Source organism: Dendropsophus ebraccatus, chromosome 1 (genome assembly GCF_027789765.1).
Source record: "Dendropsophus ebraccatus isolate aDenEbr1 chromosome 1, aDenEbr1.pat, whole genome shotgun sequence".
In the NCBI taxonomy this organism is placed as follows: domain Eukaryota; kingdom Metazoa; phylum Chordata; class Amphibia; order Anura; family Hylidae; genus Dendropsophus; species Dendropsophus ebraccatus.
This window is the reverse complement of record NC_091454.1, coordinates 56,623,264-56,639,173: the sequence shown is the minus strand read 5'-3', so window position 1 is coordinate 56,639,173 and position 15,910 is coordinate 56,623,264. Positions and strand designations below refer to the sequence as shown.

General features: G+C 41.2%; 1 protein-coding gene across 4 annotated transcripts in view; it reads right to left on the bottom strand.

Annotated features, from left to right (window-relative positions):
• Positions 1 to 15,910, bottom strand: part of LOC138774017 (uncharacterized WD repeat-containing protein alr2800-like) — a 34,000-nt gene that overhangs the window by 15,355 nt on the left and 2,735 nt on the right. For 2 of the 4 annotated variants that reach the window (XM_069954559.1, XM_069954571.1), the window contains exons 2-8: positions 13,732 to 13,893; positions 8,714 to 8,892; positions 7,438 to 7,643; positions 6,200 to 6,337; positions 3,218 to 3,401; positions 1,862 to 1,952; positions 742 to 837 (exon numbers count right to left, since the gene is read on the bottom strand). In XM_069954559.1, the coding sequence (XP_069810660.1) occupies positions 742 to 837; positions 1,862 to 1,952; positions 3,218 to 3,401; positions 6,200 to 6,337; positions 7,438 to 7,643; positions 8,714 to 8,892; positions 13,732 to 13,834 (997 nt within the window). In that variant the 5' untranslated portion in view covers positions 13,835 to 13,893. Of the gene's footprint in view, positions 1 to 741; positions 838 to 1,861; positions 1,953 to 3,217; positions 3,402 to 6,199; positions 6,338 to 7,437; positions 7,644 to 8,713; positions 8,893 to 10,937; positions 10,991 to 13,731; positions 13,894 to 15,910 lie in introns of those variants that run through there. The other 2 variants (XM_069954564.1, XM_069954567.1) reach the window with 2 other exon arrangements.

Genomic DNA, 15,910 nt, shown 5'->3' with positions numbered 1-15,910 from the left:
CATGCTGAACACACCCCTTCCCCATTGCTTCCAAGTGACCACACAGACCTCTGACAGGAGCCCTGCTTCTCTATTCTAGCCTGTTGTACTACACTACTGCATTATGGGGATCTGCAGTTCCATCCTGTATCTACAAAGTGCAGCAGTTTTTTCTGGATTATGCACTTACTATACATTATTCTCCACATGCTTAATGTTATATTGTACAGTAACTTATGACATATTTAGCTGTTTCTAAATGTTTGTTTTTAATTTGTCTTACATGTTATTCAGAATAAAAAAAATATTTTTGGGATGTGGAACCAATTGTCTGCATTTCAATGATTTCTTATGGGAGAATTTGCTTTGGTTTAAGAGTGATTTGGATTACCAGCACGGTCCCGGAATGAATTATGAATGAATTGTGCTAGTAATCCAAGCACCACTGTACCTGTACTTTTGACAGAAAGCTGTGACACATGCCAATGTATAGACACACACTGACATGTCTACAATTCTATACAGTATAAAGAAAGGTATTTTGATGCTTTTTGACAGCCTTATCTGGCACATGTATGGAAGGTATTTGACAAATAATATGTAAAAAGAACCGATGTAAAAAGTATGTCAATAAAAAAGCCCTATAAAGCAGTACATTCACAGCTTTAAGGAAAATAAGCTATTACTATAATTGTGATACACATCTAAAAAACCAGGGGTCTATAGACTGGTTCATGTGAATTGAAGAAAGTGCACACTTACTGTAGGAGAGGCATTCTAGGGGGTGTTTTGCATGCAGTATGGTGACACAACCTGCATTGTGGTACTTCCACACAACCACTTGATTCCTTGTTGAACCTAAACATGGAGATAAAACCATTATACTTCTTTTCTATAGATGCTGATGCTCCCCTATCTCCATTTAGTGTTTTATACTACAGATTACTTTGCATTAGTACAGTGCATCCTGCTGCGGTCACAGAATGATAGGTGCGCTTTAAGACTATGTTCACACTTAAGTTTCATAATAATCACGACTGTTGTTGTCGATTTGCAACAATGGCCGTGATTACTACGTAACTTAGGTAGTACTGCCGTCTGTGGAATCCCAGCCGGAGTGTATACACATAGGGGGACATTTATTAAGTCCGGGATTTTTTACGCCGGACTTATAAATGTCCCCGCATCTCCTGCGCTACGGGGATTTATGTAGAGGTGGACTGCCAATACATAAATCCTGTGCGCTCTGGTGCGCACTGCCCAAAACCTACGCCAGCTGAGGGCTGGAGTAGGTTTTCGGTGTATCTTTTTGCGGAACAGATGGTGAATCGCGCGGACCTGAGTCTGCGCCCTCCGTTCCGCCCCCTTCACACCCCGTACCCGGCGTACCCAGCGGAAAGTGCCGATTTGCAAATATTTTATTCGCAAATCGCCCATTTGCGAATAAAATATTGCACAAATCGGCAATTTCCGCCGAAAACCCCCCGGAACGCAAGTTGATACATTTCCCCCATAGTATACACTCCAGCCGGTATCCCTAGTGGCGCCGCAAAAAAAATGAGGTGTCAGCTTTCTGCGGCCGCTATTGACTGAATAGCAGCCACAGAAAACCTGTCAGTGCACACAATGAAGCATGCGACTCTGGACGCACTCTCCATTGTGTGCAGCGGCGAATTGGGATGCGGGCGCGCACGAATTCATCAGGAGTGAAGATCATCCGGCCGGTACTGCAGTACCAGCCAGGATGATCTTCTCTGACACCGGTCGTTCCGTGACCCGGCCAGGTCACAGAATCGCCGCTGTCTTACGCCATGTGAACATGGCCTAAAGCTTGGTTGCATATATAGGTATCTTTTTATCCCCTTTGCTGATATCAGCTCACCAATCACATGACTTGTCTCAGGAAGGCATAGCAATTTTTTTATTTGTGGACTGTCCTCATAGCTTAGAAAAGTATCCAAAAAATTTGAAATCTAGGAGAGAACAAAAGATGTGAATGTTATTAGTTGGATATCAACAGTACTAATTGAGAATTGAAGGGGTATTCTCACCTCAACCAACATAGTTATACATGTAGGGCTCCTAAAGTTATGGATTTTCGCAAATACATTCATTTAGAAAACTTACCCCCTTCTCCTGATATGCTGCTCTTTTCCTCCCATTAACAGCTCGTCGTCTAGGTTACAGATCACCACTCTGCTCTAAAAGCAATGGTCTGTCTGGTGTATATATAGCTTTAGTTTACATATTTATATATGCTATACGGTATATATATATATATATATATATATATATGCTTTATCTCTATATGTCTACTTGTAGCTATATATACACACCAGCTAGACCACTGCTTTTGGGGCTGATGAGAATACCCCTGGTATACAATAACCCTGAGATAGCTGTCTGCAGATGGGTAGTCTTTCCTTTTGGCTTGGCATATATCCCTATTCAATGTAATAACATTTTGCCCAGTTATCAAACATTGACAGAGGTTGCATTATTGGACCGAGAGAAGCGAAAACTTCAGCAACCTATTGTCTGCAGATCTACAGGCCAAGATGCAACATCTGTGGGCAAATGTGGCACAGAATGCCACACAGAACCTGTATACCTCCATGCCCAACCATATCCCAGTCTATATCCAGGCCAGAGGGGACCCAACAGAGTACTGGACCCTCCATTAAATTGTACAGTTACATTCAGCCTTTTTATTGTAATCACTCACATTATATCATCATCACATTTACATATGTAATGCTGCGTTTACACGGAACGATTATTGTTCAAATTTTTGCATAAACTATCGCATTTGAGCGATAATCGCACACCAAACGATCAAACTACGAGCGAGAAATCGTTCATTTTGATCTTTCAACATGTTCTTAAATCGCCGTCGGTCGTTCGCTGAAAATTTGCAGATCGCTTCGTGTAAACAGTCTTTCCCCGATTTATCCTATGTAAAAGATGGGCTTAAGTGATCTTAAAAAACGATTGCAATAACGATTTTTCTTATGAATTTTCAAACGATTTTTCTAACGATTTATTCGTCTAAACGCTGATCGTTAGAAAACCCAAATCGTTGCTTCAAAATCGTTAAACAATCGATTGGGCGAATTATCGCTCCGTGTAAACGCAGCATATAGTTCAATTTTCATTCAATTCCAACAATTTCTTCTATGAACATCTATCTATCTATCGGGATATTTTAAAGTAATTTTTACGTGACTTTCTTACTTACAATATCCCCAGATCTTGGGTCCAGAACTAGTGGTTGACCATTACCGCAGGTGATCCATACTGTTTTTAGAGAAGGAACATAACACATGCCAGTGATTTCACCCGTGAACTGTTGAAGTCTCTGGATCAGCTTACCATCTTGTGACCACACACAAACCGTTCTATCAAAAGAGCCTGTCAAAAATCTGTAAGGAGTGATGCAAACAACAAACTGATAAAATATATATTCAATCCTTAAAGGAAACCAATCCGTACATGTGACTGCACAGACCTCCTATCGTGTCAGCGGTTCCGTTGCTTCAGGTCCTGTTAAATTGTTTTTAAATCAGACGCACGAAGCAGGGGTGAAGCCGTGACTAGTCATCCGTGCTGTGTCCTAGTTACAGCTCTCTGCCTGTCAGGACAGAGAGCCATGACTAGAACACTGCCCAGATGTGACTAGTCACGGCTCTCCCCCTGCCATGTGCACGTGATATTTAACGGGACCTGAAGCTACAGAACCGCTGACACAATGGGAGACCCGGCTGCGAGGTCTGTGCAGCCATTCTGGAAACCTAATCAGCACAATGTGGTGATTGATTCTCTTTAATATCCTGATTTTTAAACTATTAGGTGATAATCATTATTATTAGCTATTTCTGGGCATTACTATAGCAATTTATAAATGATTCTAAATAGTCAAAAATAAAGGAATAGAAGAACATTATAATGAGGACATATACATGCAGTGTATACTCTGTCATTTATAAAGAGACCCGCTTACCCCCAAAACACTCTAATCCATGCCTCTTTTAGCTCTTGTAACTGTCCACCCATTTTCTTGTGTAAGGAAATGTCACATAAGGGCAGTCGTCCGGCTAGACAGTGCATGCGCATGAAACCTGTGTTGTCTCCTGGCAGTCACAGAGCTTGTTCAGCACTTGCAGGAGAAGACCTGCACATGGGCTTACCTTAGTAGGTAAATGCACGCTGACAGGTTCTCTTTAGAGGGTTCCCCAGAAAAAAAATAGTTTTCAAATCAACTGGTGGCAGAAAGTTATATAGATTTGTACATTCCTTCTATTTAAATCTGAAGCCTTTCAGTACTTATCAGTTGCTGTGTGTCCTGCAGGAAGTGGTGTATTCTTTCCAGTCTGACACAGTGCTCTCTGCTGTCACCTCTTTCCGTGTCAGGAAAATCCTAAAAGAAAACCTTGTTTGCTTTGGACAGTCCCTGACATGGTCAGAGTTAGAAGCAGAGAGCCCTGTGCCAGACTGGAAAGATATGTACCATTTTTATCAGGACATACAACAGTTGAGAAGTACTGGAAGATTTTTGAATAGAAGTAATTTACAAATCTGATTTTAAAAAAAATATATATCTCCAAAGTACCTCTTTAAGTTTATATCATATTAATGTTTGTGTTAGTTTTGTACTATGTTTTCAACTTCATACAAACCATATCATATCTGTCAGCTGTGACACATAAGCATGCTTAATATATATGTATATATAGAGTAGTCTTTCTACAGATGCATTTCATCTCTTTAGACATGTAGTGCTAAATATTACTGTAATACATATCGGAGGATTGGACGTCTTCCAAAGTCCATTTAAGAAAAGTTGCCACATCTATCCATTCTAACAGTGGTACAGAGGTTTCACATCATCCAACATCACAAGAGGCCGGAGCAATGATTTCACTTACAAAACCACAGAGACAAAACCACTGGGCTATTCAGAATGCCATGAATACCACAGGGCACTTTCTTTTTTTATTACTGCTGACTGCAGCCTATAAACTATGAACAATAAATGTAAGACTACAGGATTCTGTTTATTTCCTAGGAATAAAAACTGAAAAATATTTTTCCACACTCCAATATGAGTTCTTTATTTTTGTATAATTCTGGCAGACCATATTGATGGTATTTTTAGTCTGCTTGACCTTAATCGGACCATTTGACTGCAAGTACAGACCCAAAGTAGCAGTACACATACAGAAATTTGGCTTTTGCATTCACTTGCTGCTACATTCGTCTTGTGGTTTGTTTCACTTTGCAATCATATGGTCTTACGTCCACCTAGTATCGTAAATAGTGGTGGAGACGGCACTCTGTGGAGGTGGTGCTAGTGGTAGGACAGCGTCCCAAAAACAGTAATAGGAAGCATCACCAATTATGCTTGTTTATTCAGTGCAAAAACATCATGGGGTACCCTACTCCTGTACCCCATGATGTTTGTGCACTGAATAAACAAGCATAATTTAACTTGGTGAGTGCCAAGATTCTTCTTATTTCGTCCACCTATTGGCCTGAAAAAGTCAAACACAGCTGACTTCTTTCCAGATGATAATATGACTTCATCACCCAATTGGTTATTTTTGTTTGAATCGTCTATTTTCATACATTTTAATCCAGTACACAATACCTCATGTCTAAAGTATTTTCCCTTTAAAGCGAATGTACCATCAGGTTCTCGTACACGGAACTGGTCTATTCCCTGGCACTTGCCGGGCCTGAAGCACTGGAGGTACTCCCGCTGGCCTACAGTGTGACAAAACCCCTCCGCCCTATGACGTGGCTCCATTGATTCTAATGGAGCCACATCACAGATGGTAGGGGAAGCCGTCACACTGGGGGCTGGTGGGCCCAACCTTCAGTGCTTCAGGCCCAGCCGGTGCACGGGAATAGACCGCAGCAAGGACCGCGGCATCGGCATCCCCTAGCCAGCGCTGATCTATTCTTGTAAAAAACTTAAAATTCATGTATTAATGTAAAAAACTTAAACTAATGTACCTGATGGTACATTTGCTTCGGAACATTGCTTTTAAGAGGGAATATCTCCACAAGGAGTGCCCACAGCAATGTCAGGAGTCAGAGGAATTCCATGAGCCTCTTTACATGCTATGTGAACATGGTGCATGAGACCTTAGGTGAAAACATTCTGTATGTTATAGTGTATTCGTTTAAAATTGTGGTAATGTTTGGCCAGTGTTAATACCTTGTGCTTTCACGTTCACGGACAAGAAGAAGGTGGGTGATTCCAGCATCATGGGCACGAGGATTACTATGCACTACCCTGAGACATATCTTGTCTGGAGTTTGATAGGTGTCAAATATTAAAAGCTTCCTGTCATAGCTGAAGAAAATAATAGAAATGTATTAAATAAGCAGTATCATCTTAGAAAACATTGCATAGATCACAGGTGTCAAACTTGTGGCCCCTCAGCTGTTGCAAAACTACAATGCCCATTATTCTTGGATCGCCAAAGCTAAAGATTTAGCTGTCCAGACATGATGGAAATTGTAGTTTCGCCATAGCTGGATGGCCAGAGTTTAACATCCCTGGCATAGATCAATAGTATAAGAAACTTTATAATATACCTTAACAGACAAAAATGATTCTTTTACTTTTTGTCAAGCATCTTCCATACCCCCACCCTTTCCATTGAACTGTCATCCGCTCTCAAATTCAATTTAGCAACAACTTTTGTTTACTGTTCACTACTAAGCTAGCTACGACTTCTAATGCTGAACTAGCTACAATTGACAGCTCATTGTCTAGGTTGCTGACCACCTCTCTGCTCTGAAAACAGTGGTCTGGCTGGTAGATACATAGTTATAGTATATATATATATATATATATATATATATATTACAGTATGTTCACTATATATATATATATATAATATATATATATATATATATATATATATATATACACCAACCAGACCACTGGTTTTAGAACAGTGATGGTCGGTAACCCAGACAACTAACTGTCAACAATGGGCGGAAAAGAAAGGCATACCAGGAAAAGGTTATATTCACACAACAATTTTCATATGCTGTTATTTACCATACTTAGGCGGCCATCATTACAATGATGGCCCATTGGTACATTATTTAGGTTTAGGTTTCGAGAAAGCTGCTTTTTAACACCCCTTTGGTAGTGGCTACTTTTAAATTTCCATTTAAAGATGTCCTGAACATTCATTTGACAGCTGCTGCGAACAACGCCATTATTCTGTACATTGTATGAACTAATGGCTGTTGTTTCCGTAGACTTCACAGAAACTGGGTAAATCTTTTTATTACAATTTTACCCTGTCAGTGACACAAAATCACACAAAACGCATAGAGAGAAAATAGGCATCACACAGAAGGCTAAAGTGGTTTTAGCAGAAAAATATTTAATACAGACCTATAAAGAAAATGGAAGAATAAAAATATCATACATACCCTACTGTATAGATTTGACTATCTAAGGACACAATACATGATACAATGTCAGTATGCTGATAGTCTGAAGAGCTCTTCTTTAGGTTTATAACATGTCCACAGGTTTTTTGTTCATCCAGAGGATAGATAGTGAAGTGCTTCTTGAATCCACAAACTAAGAGGCGTCGTCTGAGGTTTATTGAAATGCTGAAGATGGGGCTTCCAAGCTGATGAATAGAAGAATATTACAATAAGTCAACTTATGGATATTAAGCATGTAGATTTATTTTGCTTAAACCACCTCAATCTTGCACTATTACATAGTGCTACAGGGATGAATTCCTTCAAATGTGTATAAGAAAATATATATGTGCTAGAAATATATGGGCATAAGTACCATTTTTGTTCAGATCAAAAATAGAAGCAATAGAAGCAGATATCTGTTCTTGTCTATGTTCACATACCGTTTTTATTAGATGGCCATCATTTAACGGCAAATAAAGTCTGTTATTTTATAACGACAAATATTAATATGCAAATAATATGCCGTTAAGTAATGGCCATCCAATAAAAAAGCCCGCCCTATAAATGATGATTTCTAGGGCTGCTTAAAAGATGCGATCAGTCCATGAGTGGCCGTTTTCCTTCTCCTGAGCTGATCACTGGCACTTTTATCGGTAGAGATGAGCGGAACTTTTGGATTTTCGGTCCGAAAGCCGCTCACTCCAGTGCGATGCCTGCGATCCCGGGTGCAAAGTTGCCCTCCCGGGAATCTGCGGCCTGGATCTTCCAGGGAATTCAAGATACATTCCCTGGAAATCCAGGGAATGTAGCTTGAATTCCCTGGAAGATCCTTCCCGCAGATTCCCGGGAGTGCAACTATGCACCCGGGATCTCAGGCATCGCAGACCTCATCCCTAATTATCGGCCCAATGAACGTTTCTAGCAATACTTGATGCTAATTATAGGCCCATGTAAAAGACCCCTAGGACTCACAGGACAGCTATAGGAGGCACCAGTTGATTTTTTTTCTAGAGGGGGGCTATTTTCCATAGCATTGTTGGTGGGCTAGTATAACAGATGCATGACAAGTCTTTAATGTGTGTTTCCTGCCAGCTCATGACAACCCAAGCTATCACAGCGAAGCAGTATATAACTTATATCACATGATCTATATTTATGAGTATGAATATGTTGTAGTATTGAGTATTTATAAGTATTACTATGTATGCTGTTGTATGCATATATTCAGGAATTGTTGAAATAACAATTAAGAGATGGCAAACTTTTTACCTACCCTGATTTTATCTAACACAACTGCTCCAGAAGTCCAGACAATGAGCGTACCATCATTTGATGACGAGAAGACTAGCTTTGTCTCTGTCCAGTACAAGAAATTGGTGACCATCCCGGAATGTTCTGCTGCTGACTGAGATAGGTGTCCACTGTCCAGGTCCCACCACTTTATCATTCCATCTGGAAACGGGATGCAAGAGCTAAGATGATAAGTGTCATCCATATATACTATATATACAATAAGTACACACAATATATTCACTGATAATTAATGTGATTAGGACCATAGAGTGGCCGTGCAAGGAATAAAGTGACACCATATCAGTACTTAGAACAGAGCCTCATTCAGCATGCCTACTGTGGGCAGTGGTCATGTTACAGCTGTACCTACTGCTGCCATGGTTTCCATCTTTCACAAGAGCCATGATGGACAGTATGGATCCATAACAGGGCCATCTGGTCTATTCCTGTGTGACAGGTATGGTCCCTTACCAATGCAGTAAATGGATGTGCTAACTGAATCCTGGCAGCTACGGTATTACATCTGGCTACTAACAGCATCTTCAGGTTCAGACTGACCCACAGGGGAGTAGGGAAATCCCCCGATGGGCCCTACCCCTTTGTGGGCCCCTGAGAAGGAGGTGGGCCTTTCTGTTTAGCAGCTCCAGGACAACATATAATCCCCCAGCACTGCTGCACACAGCTTCCACCTGGTCACTCACTGCCTCTATCTAGTAACCAGTGGTTCCATCATATTTTATAGAGGCAGGGAGTGACTGGGGTGACAGAAAGCAGCATGTAGTGTACAGATTTAACGCAGCCCCTCTTCTATCCCCTAGGACCCTCTGCCACCCCCTCCTTTCAGGCTGCCTCCATCTGCTTTATGCGCAGCTGCTGGCAGAAGGGACACAGGAGCAGGGGAGGGAGAGGCGCTGCAACCTGCACAGTGTGGCCCTGGAGCTACAAATCTGACGGCATATGAGCTGTACCTGGTGATTTCCTGTATTAGAGGTAAATCTGTGTGTGTGGACATTAAGTATGTATATTATGTGAGTCTGTGTATATGGTGCATGTGTGTGTGTGTGTGCGTACTATGTATGCACATAGGTAATTTCATTATATCTGTGTATGGCGTGTGTATTGTGCATGTGTGTGTCTGCTAAGTATGCATATAGGTTATGTGCATTTGGTGGATTGTCTGCTTAGCCAGTCAATGACTACAGCAGTGTCCATCCTTAGTCAGTGATTGGTTGAGCTGGCGATCCATCAGCCGAGTACGTGACATTGCAGCTGGAGGAGCTGCAGGAGGCCGGTGGCTATGGGATATCATTAAGGAAGAGCTATGGGGCACTGGACGGGTAAGTATACTTTCTGTGTTATGTTCCTGCACTCCCGCCTACCTAAGATTTGTTAGTTTCATGGAACTTCTGCTTTCAAGAAACTTAAGTTGCATGTTATGTTGTTCGTATAAAGTGACTGGTCACATACACAGATCTGTGCAAAGTCACAATAGTAATGTGAAAGGTTTGGTGCTTTTTATATCTGGTATATGTAAGGTGGGCCCAAGAATCAAATTCCCAGGTGGGCCCAAGGTACCTGAGTCCGGCACTGAAAAAATCACATGACTGAATAAAAAGAACACAGGGGATAAAATGCCAATAGTAATTTGCACAACAAAGAGAAAACAGCAGAAAAGTTCCAGAAAAAAAAGCACCAAAAGGCAAGAAAATGTTCAACAATCTTGGTTCAGATTTGTAGAGGTTTTCTAAGGTGATTTGCTGCTGCTCTGAATAGTTTCTGTCATAGACAGAGGTGGCAACCGAGAGCACTGTAATACACTGGAAAGAATACACCACTTCCTGCAGGACATACAGCAGCTGATAAGTACTAGAAGACTGAAGATTTTCAAATAGAAGTAAATTACAAATTTCTGGCACCAATTGATTTGAAAGATGTATTTATTTTTTTTGCTGGAGTACCCCTTTAATACTGAGGACTATTTTATTTTTAAACAACTAGACACCCCCTTTTGTACAATGAATGCAGTTTCTCCAGTGATCAGCTAATCAAGTGATCATCGATCTCCTATGACAGCCTGGGAAATGTAGTTTTACACCCATACTGCTTGTCTTTACTCTGGGGGATTTCCAGGTAGGGATCCCCTCCTTCTCTATTCATTTCAGCAGCTTTATGTATAATACTCTTTGACAGCCCTTTCCACATACAATTACATCAGATTGTCAGCAGTCCCCTTCATGTAAACATGTTATCATCAGCTTTACAGCACTGGGGTAGCTTTATTAATCTGCCAGAGATTGATTAGACCATAACAACCAATCACAGCTCACCTTTCATATCTTAACAAGCTCTTATAAAATTAAAGCGGAGCTTTGATTGGTTGCTATGAGAAAGATAGACCATCTAAATTGTGCATGGCAACCAATTACAGTTCAGCTTTTATTTTACCAGAGTTATTTTAGAAATGAAAGCTGAGCTGTGATTGGTTGCTATGGGCCACATCAAACCATATTATCAAGCTGTTTTAGTGACCTCTGCAGTAAAGTGCATCACCAGTCATTAATGGGTTAATGGTTCAGATGTGTTTGCCTGCAGTAACCATGGCAACCGTGCACTGTGATGACAAGCACTTATGTCATAAAGAAGGTTCCATAAAGCAATGCACCGCGCCCTGATCAGTGCCATCTTGGATGAGCCAGAGGACCTTGAGCTTGACCATTTTACTGCCCCCTACCCTTGATGAGATTTGAAGGTTCTAGCAGGGGAAAAGGGGTGGTCTTCTTCAGGCTACCCCTTCATCGAGTCTCCGCCTTCTCAAGAAGTGACCTGGATCTGTGAGGAAGAAGAGATGCATCCGCCTTTGCCATCAATAAGGTGACAGATGTTGCAGCCAGATTTCTCACACATCCAATTTATAGTATGGTATTACCCTCTAAGCCCAGGGGAGGGGCAACTCTCCAGCCATGGCTCCCTCGAGGTTTCCCCCACAGGGGTTTTTTTCCTCGCCTGAGTGCTGGAGGGTGACTCTTCGTGAGTCAGGGGTCTGCCAATTTCAGTGTCATGTAATTATAAATAAAATTGGGACCCATTGACACCTGATTACAATGTGTTGTGTCTTTATTTTGCGTTGTTTGGTTTAACTGATTATGCTTGGGAGTTGGGGATCCCTCACATATTGCAGGGTCATAAAGCTGGATATCTGCCTGCTACACAGATCTATCACCTGCACAATGAGCCAAGTAGGATGGAGCAGTGGATAGAAGAACTCCTGAATGTATGTGCATATCCCTGGATTAAAGGAAAAACATGCATCGCAAGGTTTATACCTATACCTGCAAGGTTTATCAAAAGTTTTTTTTTTTTTCAGGTGACAGGGTCACACCAATCATAGCATATCAACATGGACACCACCATACATATACATCATATACAAACAACCCAGTGGCTCTTGTGTGTGTGAGCAGCATCAGGGGCAAGTATTGCTCCCCACACACATACATCCAAGTGTGACTGAGGTAGCTGCCCATCCCCCCCAAATCCACAGGATTGGGTATATCAAGCTGATTGGTAGGGGTCCCAGTGGTCACTAGAATGTGGGGATGTTCCTATGTACAATATTGCTGGACTGGCGTTTTTCAGAAATATTTAATATGGCATTTTTGGGGGTTAAAAAAAAACTGTGACCAGAGTTTAGCTGATATTTAATGGAGGAAAGTGAAGTGCAAAACCCATAGGACATTTTTCTGCTATGGTGTTTTTTGTTTTTTTCTTTGTGAAATTGTAGCAGGCTATGTGTTTGGTGTTTTGCCACAGACTTCTATAGAGAGAAATATTAGCATGTCTATATGGAAATTAGTGATTTTTCCCCAGTTCTTTAACAGAAAACATAGAATCATATGACTTGTACTGAAAAAAAAATCAGGTGATAAAACATTTTACATTTAGTATTTTACACTAGAAAAAGTGCAAGAAAAAAACACCAAAAAGAAGAAGTGTCAGAAAGATTTGTGTTATAAAGATTTGTATTTCACTTCTATTTACAAATCTCCAGTCTTCCAGTACTTATCAGCTGCTGTATATCCTGCAGGAAGTGATGTATTCTCTCCAGTCTGACACAGTACTCTCTGCTGCCAGCTCTGTCCATTACAAGAACTGTCTAGAGCAGGAGAGGTTGCCAGCTGCCAGAAGTAATTTTTGCCCGAGTTTGGTGTACATCTCAGCCCTGGCTCCTCCAGCTGCAATGTCACGGAGCAGCTGATGTATTGCCCACTCAGTCCAGTCCCGTCTTATTCACTGATTGGCTGAGTGGGTGATCCATTGGCCAAGTATGTGATTTTGCAGCTGGAGCAGCTGCAGGAGACCGGTGTCTGTCGAATATCATTAAGGAAAGCTATGAGGACGCTGGGACAGGTAGGTATACTTTTGTTATTATATTCTTGCACCCCCTGCCTTCCTGAGATTTGTTAGTTTCATGGGACTTATGCTTTAAAGAAACTTAAGTGGCACCCTATACTGTTTGCATAGAGTGACTGACAAGTTACTAGCAGTGAGCTAGCATTGCTGGTCACATACACAGCGCTGTGCCACTATAGTAATGTGAAAGGTTTGACGCTGGTTATATCTGGTATATGTAGGGTGGGCCACTACAATTGAATTCCCTGGTGGGCCCAAGGTACCCCAGTCCGACACTGAGCATCTTCTTAGCCATACAAAAAATATACAGATGTAGTTTTCAACACCTTGAGCATATCATGGTGCTTTATGCAGTCAACCACTCTTCCTAACCCTCTGGTGCTTCATGACACAGTAAACTTCTCTGTTACAGGTTATTTATTGTAGTACAATCCATTGTGGTCTTATTTCTTCTCTTGGTATTGTGTATTCTCTTTTTGCCTCCCCATCCATCTGCATCAATTATGCTGTATAATCCTGTATGATATCTGATTCCTAAACCCCTGTATTATTATGGATGCCGACATGCCGCATGGAAATATTTCTTACCTTCAAAGCCTGTGAGAAACTCCCTTCTTGCTGTATGGAACCCAAGTGCAGTTATGGATCTTTGGTGACAATCTCGAATATCAAAATGTTTCTGCATCGCCATAGTGCTATGAGTAGGGGTCCCCAGAAGGATGTAAATAATTCAGCACTGGCTCATATTCACTGTCAGAGTATTCAAAAACATTCAGTGTAAATATATGAGAACAATTGGAACATCTGGTCCTGATTTTGCTCTAATTTACAGGTGATCTGGTTCGGTAAACGTATTAGAAATATCTTTTCCTTTACATTAAATATGTGCATCTTAGACAATTATAGCAGTATATGCCATAAATTACTGATAGGCTAGTTCTAACCTCTTGACATATCGGCCTCTTTTCATAATGAATCCCATGACTTCAAGTACCACCTCTATCCTGAAGACACTCAAATCTACCTCTCTAATCCGGATGTCACCTCGCTACCATCCCAGTCTTTCTGCTATATCTTCCTTCTTCTCTTCCTGCTTTCTAAAACTCAACATGGACAAAACAGAACTAATCATCTTTCCCCCATCTTGTTCCACCCCTCCATCTAATCTCTCAATCACTATCAATGGCTGTGCTCTGTCCCCTGTCTCCCAAGTCTTTGATTCTACCCTGTCTTTTAAAGGGGTTATCCAGCGCTACAAAAACATGGCCAATTTTGCCCTGGTCTTGTCTCCAGATTGGGTGGGGTTTGAAACTCAGTTCTATTGAAGTAAATGGCGCTTAATTGCAAACCGCACCTGAACTGGAGACAAGAATGGGGCAAAAGTGGCCATGTTTTTGTAGCGCTGGATAACCCCTTTAAACTCAAAAATCGCATTTCCCAAATCTGATCTTTTCTCAATCCTGACTCAACAAAACTGCTGGTACATGCTCTAATTCTCTTTTGCTTGGACTACTGTAACATCCTCCTCTCTGATCTTCCATCTAACACCCTTGCTCCCCTCTAGTCTTTCCATAACTCTGCTAATCCACCTCTCCCCTCATGCTGCCTCTCCGCTCTGCCATTCCCTTCACCTTCTTTCCATTTCCCAAAAAATTCATTTTCAATTGTTGACCATGACATACAAGGCCATCCACATCCTGTCCCCTCCATAAAAAAATAATAACTGCCATAGACATAGGAAGTGCCCAAGCAACCAACTGTGTGGGAGCCCCCACAAAACAGAAGCTCACAAACACCAGCACTATGATAGTCTTGCAGCTGTCAGGCTGGGAGTCACACGCTTCTCTCCCCAAATAAATAGGCTACTGATAAGTGCGTTGTTTGGTTTAACTGATTATGCTTGGGAGTTGGGGATCCCTCACATATTGCAGAGCATAAAGCTGGACATCTGCCTGCTACGCAGATCTATCACCTGCACAATGAGCCAAGTAGGATGGAGCAGTGGATAGAAGAACTCCTGAATGTATGTGCATATCCCTGGATTAAAGGAAAAACATGCATCGCAAGGTTTAAACCTATACCTGAAAGGTTTATCAAAAGTTTTTTTTTTTTTTCAGGTGACAGGGTCACACCAATCATAGCATATCAACATGGACACCACCATACATATACATCATATACACACAACCCAGTGGCTCTTGTGTGTGTGAGCAGCATCAGGGGCAAGTATTGCTCCCCACACACATACATCCAAGTGTGACCGAGGTAGCTGCCCATCCCCCCCAAATCCACAGGATTGGGTATATCAAGCTGATTGGTAGGGGTCCCAGTGGTCACTAGAATGTGGGGATGTTCCTATGTACAATATTGCTGGACTGGCGTTTTTCAGAAATATTTAATATGGCATTTTTGGGGGTTTAAAAAAAAACTGTGACCAGAGTTTAGCTGATATTTAATGGAGGAAAGTGAAGTGCAAAACCCATAGGACATTTTTCTGCTATGGTCTTTTTTGTTTTTTTCTTTGTGAAATTGTAGCAGGCTATGTGTTTGGTGTTTTGCCACAGACTTCTATAGAGAGAAATATTGGCATGTCTATATGGAAATTAGTGATTTTTCCCCAGTTCTTTAACAGAAAACATAGAATCATATGACTTGTACTGAAAAAAAAATCAGGTGATAAAACATTTTACATTTAGTATTTTACACTAGAAAAAGTGCAAGAAAAAAACACCAAAAAGAAGAAGTGTCAGAAAGATTTGTGTTATAA